Source organism: Apodemus sylvaticus, chromosome 12 (assembly GCF_947179515.1).
Source record: "Apodemus sylvaticus chromosome 12, mApoSyl1.1, whole genome shotgun sequence".
Lineage (NCBI taxonomy): Eukaryota > Metazoa > Chordata > Mammalia > Rodentia > Muridae > Apodemus > Apodemus sylvaticus.
The window spans coordinates 78581522-78591837 of record NC_067483.1 but is presented as its reverse complement, the minus strand read 5'-3'; the positions used below and the strand labels follow the sequence as shown (position 1 = coordinate 78591837).

Genomic DNA, 10316 nt, shown 5'->3' with positions numbered 1-10316 from the left:
CAAGTGTCACAAGAAGAGGGGCTGCCATTGCTTGAGCACCTTCTGAGTGGGGGGGGCATTACGCTAGTTCTTTATTTACATTATTTAATCCTTACAGCAAATTTCTACGGGAGGTATTATTATCGGCACATGAGAAAACGTATGCTCAAAGAAGCAGGGCCAAAATATAACCCACATTTGTCAGACTCCAAAAAGAGCGTATAAATAACAAACTTCAATTTAAAAATATGATAATCCCTTACTCCCTGAAGGCAATCCTACCTTTGACTCTCCTTTTCCCAGAAAAAAATAAAAAATCAAGGAGAGGAAAGCAGGGCAGGTTGTACCTCATACATAAACACACACACACACACACACACACACACACACACACACACGTGTGCGCGTACACACACCACTCATATTTGTCACCAACACCCTGGATTTCATAGCTAGGTTGGGGCTATAATGGGTGAGTTTCCCTAAGACCCTAGTCCCCTTCCCTGGTGCTAAATAAAAGTGAATAAATACCAAATAAATACAACTAGGGCCCAGGACCCACCCTGTCTTCCCCGCTCCTTCCTGTGACCTGCAGGGTAGAGGGGGGCAGTTTAGTAGATAGGGTACTGTCACCTAGCCCCCGTCCATTCACCAGCACATCGCTGCCTCCCAGGGCAGGAAGCCAGGGCAGGGCCAGCCTGCGGTTTGGGGCAGAGAGGCAGGCGGGTCTCACCCTCTACACCGCCCTACTGTGTTTTAGCACGAGGCGGCTGAGGAAGCCCGCTCATTCTCTCAGATGAGTCCGAGGCCCCGGCGCCCCCAAAGGGCAGCCGGGACAGTGAGGTTATTTCCGGCCTGCCCAGGGACGCTTCCGAAGGATTTTCATAATCTCTGCCCTGCGTTGTAGCCAGTCTTGCGGAGGAGGGCGTGGAGTTGAAGGGGCTGGCCGCGGGACGAAGAAACTGTACCGCAGACGTGCATTCTGTGGGTTGCCAGCCACCAGGACTTGCAGTGTCAAGGGCTGGGCCAGCGGCCCATGTCCAGACAGTGTCTCTGAGGCTGCTGTGGCCCCGCTGTAGCGCAAACTGACTGCCCCAGGAAGTACCACATCTGTTGCGGAGGGCATCAGAGTGTATTCACCATTGAGAGCATAGGAACCGTCTGAAAGCTTCAGGGCCAGGTAGATGCTCCTGAGGCCAGATCCCCCCTGCTGCCGTACAAGGATATGGGTGGCCCCCGCAGGGATCGTGACCACATCGCTGTATCCGTACCTGTGAGGAAAAAGGAAATAAAGAACTCAGCATCTCCCAAATTCCTTCAGCCTACCTTACCGTGTTTGTCTGTGTGTGTGTGTGTTAGGGGTTGCTTCTGCAAGCTTATCTGAGGTGTGTGTCCACTCTAGAACAGAGCTACCAGCAAGTGTACTCTCCTTACCCTTATCTCTGGACACCTACTCTGCTTCTTGAATATCGAGCCACTCCTGGTCTCCCTGGGGCCTGGCCAAGTCCTACTCTTTGCTCTCTACCCAAGGAAGCCTTCCCTGATGCCTCTGAGAGCCCGTGTGCTCTCTCTGCTCAACATGTGGAGCACCACACTGTGACAGCCCACTCCTGTCTCCCCCTGAGACTACAGAATGTGTTGAGTCTGCAGGGAAGCATTGGGCCCCAAGATTAGAACAGCAACCAGGAGAACGGAGCAGAGGAGAACTGCTGAAAGGACCTGAATTTTTTGAAGGAGCCCGACTGCTTGCTGCAGCGAGAGCCATCCCCGCCGCACACCATGCACTTGTCAAATTTCTTTTTGGAACCAATGATCCGATCACAGCCAGCGTGGATACAGCGGCCTTGGACACAGACAGAGGAGGTGTCTGGAGAACAGGGAGTTCCGTCTGCCACCTGAGGAGCAGAGGAGGGACATTGTTAAGAGTTCTTGCTAAGTCAGCAGGGGGGTGTAAGTTAAACATCTGAAAGGTGAAATCGGAAAATAACAGGAAAGGAAAAGATGTGTGTGTGTGTGTGGGGGGGGTTCACCTAAATGGGATTAATACGATAATAACACACAGCCATTGTTCTCGCATTGACTATGAATCAGGTGATGCACAAGATGCTGTAGGTCTCACAATTCCTAAGGGTGAATTTTTGAGGGTTAGAAATATCACAAACTGAGAGGGGCAAGGATTTTTACTCCCAGAACCCAATTCTAAGCTTAATGGTACAGCCTCCGATGGCCACTAGAGGGCAGCAAACTCGCAGGAATTTTGTATAGACTCCTGGAGTAGGGAGGGCGTCCCAAACCGCTAGGGCTTGTTTTAAGTCGGCTCTGTGAAAGGAGTGTCCCAGTGGTCTTCGGGAAGTCTACCCACTGAGGGACTGGCTGTCTGAGAGGAGTCCATGGAAGAGTGAGTCAAGGCTTTCCCCCGAAAGGTCACATGCTTCCGTTCTCACCAAATGTGGGGCAAAGGAACAGAGAACCGGAGAAGCAAACAGAGCTAGAAGCCGGAGCAGCTCTACTGGCTTCTGATCCAAAGCCAGGCCTCTGCTCTGGCACAGCCGTGGACAGACAAGACCGAGGGAGCCTGTCCGCTGACACGCGGGACCGTGGGAATGGCAGCAGCGGCCTGGGGGAACCACTGGGAAGTGTGTAAGCCTCGACTGGGCCTGAAGGTTTCTGGGCTCACCCGTGGCTCCAGTACATAGTAGTAGCCCAGTGCCCGGGCCTGGCAGGTGAGTTTGCACTGGTCTCGAGGGGCTACACCTGTGTAGCGTGGCACCCAGTCCATGGGCCCCGGAAAGCTCTTGAAGAGGTCGGTTCGGTGGTTGTAGGCTGCACACTGCTCTTCCCGGAAGGTCAATGCTACAGGCATAAAGAAAACAGCCTGAGGCCTCTCTCTCTCTCTCTCCTCACACCACCCCACACACCCTTCCACTTAGCCCCTCAGGACTTTAGCCAGCATGGCATCTCCCCCACAGATTTCCAGGGATAGTTCTGGAAAGATAAAGACATTTCCCCAGCAGCAGAGGCGATCAGCGCCTTAGGCCAGGACTCAAGGCACAGCGCTTCCTGTGGGCCACCCCTTCCTGTCAGCCACAGTTTCCAGGGCTCCTGTCCTTCACACCCCTCACCTGAGCCATGTGGGCAGTTCTCAGTGTTGCAGGAGCGGAAGCGGGTTCGGCGGCCCTCACAATACTTGCCACCATTCCGGGGGACAGGCCTTGTGCAGTCCCGGGAGGAGAACTGGACGCCACCCCCACAAGTTCTGGAGCAGTCGCCCCAGGGTCCCCAGGGACCCCAGCCTCCAGCCTGAGGAATCTGCAAGGGTACAACATGGAGATGGGATGAGCGCCCTCTGTCCTAGGCTTAGGGCCAGTCCTTTCTACAGGCCTTTGACCAAGGTCCCGCCCTGGGGTCTCACATTGAAGTCCTTGAGCTGGTCCACATGGAGACAGCGGCCCCCCATGCAGGCCTGTGCGGGTCCGCAGGGAGTGCCGTCAGCCCAGGGTGAATGCTTAGTCTGACACATGGCGTGACCATTGAGGTGGCCAGAGCACCAGAGGGCGGCACAGGGCGGTGGCAGCTGCGGGCAATGGCTTGAGTCAGGACCAAAGGTCAGTTGGCATTGTCGGTCAGCGTCATAGTCCTTGCCAGGAAACGTCATGGGCAGATGCAGGGGAGCCTCTGGTTTGTCTAAGAGGCAGTGCCCTGAAAGGAGCAAAGATACAAAATTAGCAAGGGCCTGAAATTTAGGATTACCAGCTAAAGCCGGGGCTCCCTCATGCCGAAGGTGCCCTCAGCTGCATTGTATTGAATGCTTCAGATGTGATCAGAACAGGCCGGGCAGTGGTGGCGCACGCCTTTAATCCCAGCACTTGTGAGGCAGAGGCAGGCAGATTTCTGAGTTCATCGTGCCATCGGGGCCAGTCTGGTCTACAGAGTGAGTTCCAGGACAACCAGGACTATACAGAGAAACCCTGTTTCAAAAAACCAAAAAAAAAACCCCAAAAAAACAAAAACCAAAACCAAAAACCAAAAACAAAACAAACAAACAAAAAAACAAAAAAACAAAAAAAAAACAAAAAAAAAAGCCCTGGTCTATAATATCTCATTATCATAGTACTGTGGGTTACTGGCTATTATTACATTTAATTTACCTACTAGCTAACTACAAGCAGAGAGAAATGAAGTAACTTATAGCCACGCGTCTGCATGTAAACAAAGAACTCAGTCAATGTAGGAACCAAAGGTACCTCCACCTGGTCTTACCCTACAGAATTTATCATCCTCCTCCTCCTCCTCATCATCATCACCACCACCACTATCATCATGGTCACTGCTTGTAATGGGTTGGCCTGATGCTGCTTTTATTTCTAATGCTAATATTGGGTCCTCAAGACCTGTTTGCCCCCAAGTTATTTTTGATTGTAAAGATTTTGAGGAAAGATGCCTATAGCCAATAGGTGTGCAGAAGAGACATAGGTGGGGTTTAGGGTTCTGGGCTTGGGAGTCAGGGGAGAACCAGGACGGGGGAAGGTGAGGAATGGAGGAGACGCCCCCACGGACTAGTGAGCCGTGTGGTTGGCTAATTGGCATTAAGAGCATCCCAGACAAACACGGCAAATTATACAGTGGGATTATTGGCTGGGAAATAGACATATTCACACAGAGGATAGATTATCTGCTCAGATCTTCTGCTGATTATGGCTTATTATAAATATAAAAGTTGTGTCTTTTTTCTGGGAACTGAATATTCAAAGTGGGTTAGAAACCCCAGATTGGGATTAAAAATTTCTATGACTAGTAGTATTTGGGTTTTCTTTTCCTCTTTTTCTTTTCTTTTTTTCTTTTTTATTTATTTAATATATGAGTACACTGTAGCAGTTCTCAAACACACCAGAAGAGGGCATCAGAGCCCATTACAAATGGTTGTGAGCCACCATGTGGTGGTTGCTGGGAACTGAAGTCAGGACCTTTGGAAGAGCGGCCAGTGCTCTTAACCACTGAGCCATCTCTCCAGCCCCAGTATCTGGGTTTTCAAAACCATTTAAAAAAAAAATCACATTCACTTATTTATCTCAGGAGAACAGAGTTTTCACATGACACAGCTCATGTATGGAAGTCAGCGGACAACTTGAAGAGGCCAGTCATCAGACTCTCCAGTTTGCCAGCAAGTATCTTAACCCGCCACGCCATCTTGCCAGCCCTATTTGGAATCTTGTGGGTGGTTCATGCTATAGCCCCAGATAGCCTGGAACTCACTATTACATAGCTCAGGCTAGCCTGAAAGCCATGTGGCAATTCTTCTGCCTTCATTTCCCAAATGCTAGGATTATTGGCATATGCCACCATGCACAGCACCTCTGCACAATTCTTCTGTGGTGGTTTGTATATGATTGGCCCAGGGAGTGACCCTATTAGGAGGTGTGGCCTTATTGGAGTAGGTGTGCTACTGTGGGTGTGAGCTTAAGACCCTCACCCTAGTTGCCTGGAAGTCAGTCTTCTACTAGCAGCCTTCAGATGAAGATGTCCATCTCTCAGTTCCTCCTGTACCATGTCTGCCTGCATGCTGCCATGTTTCTGCCTTGATGACAATGGACTGAACCTCTGAACCTGTAAGCCAGCCCCAATTAAATGCTGTCTTTTATAATACTTGCATTGGTCATGGTGTCTGTTCACAGCAGTAAAACCCTAACAAAGACACCTTCCTTTTCTCTCTCCCTTCCTTCCTTCCTTCTTTCTTTCTCTCTTTCTTTTTGAATTGTGGTCTCCTTTATAGTCCTGGCTGCCCTGGAACTCACTACATAGACAGGCTGACCTCAAACTCGCACAGATGCACCTGCCTCTGAAGGCTGGGATTAAAGGCGTGCGCCAGTACCGCCCACCTGTAGAGTTCTTGAGAATGCCTCTGTGCTGGAGAGATGGCTCGGTGGTTAAGAGATTGCTTCCGATCAGTTGCTCTGGGGAGCTGGAGACATAGTTCCACAGTTGAGAGCACTTGAAGTGGTCTCAAGTTCAGTCCCCAGCAACCACATCAAGTGACTCACAAACTGCCTCCAGCCCCAGGGGACCCTGCACCCCTCTTCTGGCCTCCAAGGGCACCCGCAAGCATGTATGCTCACACAGAAAATAAAATGCAAACTTTTGTCTGGAGATAGTCATTCTGCAGTCTGGCACACCTTACTGAATGCCAAGGTGATCTACTGATTTATAGTCTGTCCATTTCAATCTTGGACCGTGCTGGCCCTTAAAGGGTCAATTCTAATTGTGCAAAGCTAATATTATCTTTAGCCCCCCTTTATCTGTGCTATTTGTTGTCATAGGAAGTGGGAACCACACAGAGATGGCAGCATTTCTCACCCCATCGGAGAGGAAACACACACGGACGACTCAGTGTGGCCCACAGAAAATGTTCCAGAAATAGAGTCCAGTGAGAGAGGTCAAGAATTGATCTCCTACTTTGGGAACGGTGTCACCAGCTTACCGTAACCATTGTCCAGGAAGTCAGTGATGAATCGGGCACTGCAGGGGGACCAGGGCTCCTCAGGGTCCACGTGAGCCATCACGGGGGCCATGACATGGCGAGAGGACCCGCCCAGCCCGTTCAGGTTAGCACATGGCTTGGAGTTATCATGAAGCATGTTGAAGACATGGCCTGTAAGAGAAAAGGTCCTGCTAGTGTCCACAGGGTCCATGCCGTGTCCTCACAGGGCTCCATCTCCATCACACACTTGGTTGCAGCTGTGGATCAGACCCACCTCCCCTCCCCCACGGGCCCCCTGATTGTTCTCTGAAGATTCATCATGGAGCCCCTATTGCCTTGTCTTCTCTTCCCCAAAGGAAAGGCCCCTCTCTGCTTACTTTCCACTGCAGCGAACACGCCCGACCCTCCAGTCCTATTCCCTTACCCTCTCCCCTTCCAGACACATATACTCATGTTACGTGCATATAGTCCAAAGTAAGTTTCCACTACTTGCTATTTTATTTAGTAGAAAAATCTATGCTTGTCTGCCCCCAGAGCACAGAGGGCTTCTGACCCTGGACCTAAGGCAGAGGAGGAAAGACATCTTGGTATCCCCATTTGTACTCTAGCGAGCCCCTTATATCATTAGAGCATCCTCAGTCCCCCTCACACCCACTTCCGGTACCGCCCCGCCCCAGAGCGTCCTTACCCAGTTCATGAGCGGCAGTGAAAGCTGACTGGAGCCCGTCATCCTCCACGATAGCGCAGCTCCTAGCTGGATCACACACTGTGCCCACATCCGCCATACCCAGGGTGTCACAAGTGGAGACCCCACACAGGTCCTGTGGAGAAGGAGCGTTGAGGATGCTTGGGGCTGATACCCAGATGAGTGAGGAACTAGATGCTGGCTACCTAGCATGGGTCAGGGCCCACATAGGCACTGTGCGGCTCTGTGGCTGGCGCCAGGCTCCTGTGCATGGGGGCGGGGTGGGGTGGGGTCATCTTCTCCATCCCAGTCTGTGTAGTGGTTGTGGTTCCTTGTCTGTGGTGCTGTCCGAGGCCTTACCTGCCGGGTGAACAGAATGGCTGTGTCAAAGTGGTCCGGATCTGAGTCGTCAGGGGTGTTGAGGCCCCGCTGCCAGGTGCAGAAGCTGCGTAGGGTCTGGGCGGCACTTGGCTCCACCTGGGGCCCTTCCTGGCCTGACCCCAGGATCACCAGGCGAGTCACCACCAAGTTGACAGGGTTTCGGATGCTTGGGTGCTTAAAGGCTTTGGCAGCAGCCGCCATAACTGTCAGCAGGTAGCGCTTTAAGCCCGTCCCGTGGAATGCTGCCATCTTGTCGTCTGCCACCACCAGTGTCTCCACGTATCTACTCAGAGAAGCGAAGCGCTTGAGGAGAGGGGGTAAAAAATCAGAGGAGCGTCCTGAGAGGCCCTCTCCCCTCCCTTCATTCCCGAGTCTAAAACTCAGCGGAGTTAGCTGGCCCTCACACACCCCACAGGATTCCTGGAGTGGCTGGTTTGGGCCCTCCCCCTAACTCCAAATCCCATCGCTTTTGTGCTAATGCTGAAGAATCAGCTGTTGTTCTGAAGGAAGAGAAGGCTTGCCACGTTTCACGGCTAAGTGGGCCCCAGAGGTGAAAAGCAGCTGGGACAGCCTGGGGAGGAGGGGCGCTAGGGTCCCCAAGGGTGGCGGGGCTGAGGGGGTGGCGGGGTTGTGGGAGTAGGGCTAGAGGGCTGAGCTGCAACGACGACGTGTCTGCCCTGTGTGGTTGGAGGAACAATTCAGTCAGCAGCTAGGGCCACAGCCAGATCTCAGCGTGGCGGGTGTGGAGGAGTGTCTGGTCTGGATTAAAGCTAGAGGAGGGGTGGGGGAGAAGAAGGGGGGGAGACCGGGGAGTGGGAGGGAGGAAAGGATAGCGCCTCAGGCAGCCTTGCAGTCAGCCCCACAGTGTGGGAAGAGGACTGACCCAGAGGTATGGGATGCCTCTCTTTCCCCTGCCTACTCCTGTTCTAGTTTGCAGTTTGCCAGAACAATTTTAAAGGGAACATCAGGAGCCAAAAGCTCAGTCCCTCGGGCCTCAAATTTGACTCCCGTAGCTGGGGGGTGGGGGTAAAAATCACTGGGGCAGAGAAAAGAGCCTAGACCAACAGGCTGTGGGGAGAGCTTTACTGCTGGGAACTGTGTCAGCAGGAGACTCCATGGCCAGGAAGGGGCGGGGGAGGGAGAGAGGGGGAGAGGTCATTCCGGCCCAGAGAATCTGACCTACTACCTCAGGGAATCCTCAGAGCAAAGCGAAGGACTGAAGCGGGGAGTAGCCGGGATTTTTCAAAGAAGGGGTAGTGGAGATAGGAAAGGCAGAGAGAAGGACAGGAGCCGAGAGCTAGTAGAAGTGGGAGGAGAGAGGGTGAATAGGGGTCAGTAGGACAGACATGGCGGGTGGATGTTACCGGACACGATCTCCGGGGTTGCCTACCTTGGTTCTGCGGGAAATGGGACTGGGGCTCCCAGAAGGAGCCTTGACGTTGCACATGGGACCTTGGCTGCTGGCAGGACTCTTCCGGCGTAGGATGTGAGCCCCTGGTCCCCCAGCAGAGTTAAGGGCACCTCCTTCCAGAGGCTGGAGGTGGAGTTCGGCCCCACGGTACTGCAATACCCCTAATAGGGCTCCCCCGTCCCAGTGCAAAGATGCCACCGACTCCGGATCTCCATTGATGGTGCCAGTCAGGTAGGTGCCTGGCTCTGCCCCGCCCAGTATCTCAGGTGCCTGGCCCAGGTACTGTACTGTCAGCCCCTCTACCTGCACCCCAGGGTCCTGTTCCAGTTCTAGGAGCAACATCTCCCCAAAGGCTGGCAATCGGTACAGCAGCCTGGCAGGGATGCCTGAGCCAGGTGTGATGCTGCTACCGTTGAGCTTCTCTGGAAACACGATCTCCTCCTCCCGGGGGAGGGGGCTGGCTGACCACGCTAAGGGCAGAAGGGAGGCCAGGAGCAGCAGCAGCCGCTGCCACCGCTCCAGGCCAGAGCAAGGCACCGCGGGAAGCGGCAAGCAGGCTTGGAATCCTCTTCGCAGCCAGTGCCCAGTCAAGCCCCTCCTGGGACGCAAGCCCATCTGGGACATGGTACCAGCGCCGCAGCTGGGATGGATTGAGGCCATCTGAGGCACCGAACTCCTCCACACCCTAACTGTGGAAGGCTGCTCGTTAAAGCCAGAAAGGCTCGGACTTGGGCCAAAATCTGAGGCAAAGTTTTTTAGAGGGGCTAAGGACGGTCAGAGAAGACAAAAAATAAAAGAGCCCCTTGGCTCAGGAAAAGTGTCCAGGGGGGGTCTCTCTCCTCCCAAACTTGCTCCTGGGTCTTTCTGTCCCAGGTCTTTGTCTGTCTGTGACTCGTTGGTCTCCCCCTCCGCTCAGCTGTCTGGCTTTGCCTCCCTCTTCTGTCTCTTTGTCTCTGTCTCTCTCCTCTTCTGTCTCTTTCGTTCCTGGGTATCTGTGGGTCTTCCCCGGGTTCTCCCCAGCCTGTCTCCCCTCCAGCTCTTTTAAGCATCCAGAGCCTCCCTCTGTGTGTGATTGGCTGATGTGTAAGCCACTCAGCCAGAAGCTCGGTCACTGGGACTCCGAAGGATGGATATATCATTGCTTGCTTCCCAAAGACCTTAGTAGTTTTTTTTTTTTTTTCCTTAAAAAAGAAGAAAAAAAAAAAAAGGGACTTGCCCAGGGGAAGGGAATCTCTAGCAACCAGATGCAGTTTAGGCACTGGGCCAGTTGATGACACATCCTTTTCCCAAATCCCACCATCAGCCCTCAGCTGTCTCTTCCCGGTTTTCTTTTTTTCTTTCTTTTTTTTTTTTTTTATGGTGGGACAGAGCCCCAGGGGAGGTAG

At 53.0% G+C, this 10316-nt stretch overlaps 1 protein-coding gene across 1 annotated transcript; it reads right to left on the bottom strand.

Annotated features, from left to right (window-relative positions):
- Positions 1 to 739: 739 nt before the first annotated feature.
- Positions 740 to 9935, bottom strand: Adamts4 (ADAM metallopeptidase with thrombospondin type 1 motif 4). The gene is made up of 9 exons (XM_052199837.1): positions 8911 to 9935; positions 7500 to 7823; positions 7143 to 7275; positions 6455 to 6625; positions 3392 to 3678; positions 3102 to 3288; positions 2657 to 2832; positions 1699 to 1874; positions 740 to 1250 (listed from the first exon to the last, which is right to left on the bottom strand). The coding sequence occupies exons 1-9, from the start codon at positions 9589 to 9591 to the stop codon at positions 824 to 826; spliced, it is 2562 nt and encodes an 853-aa protein (XP_052055797.1). The 5' UTR covers positions 9592 to 9935; the 3' UTR covers positions 740 to 823.
- Positions 9936 to 10316: the final 381 nt, after the last annotated feature.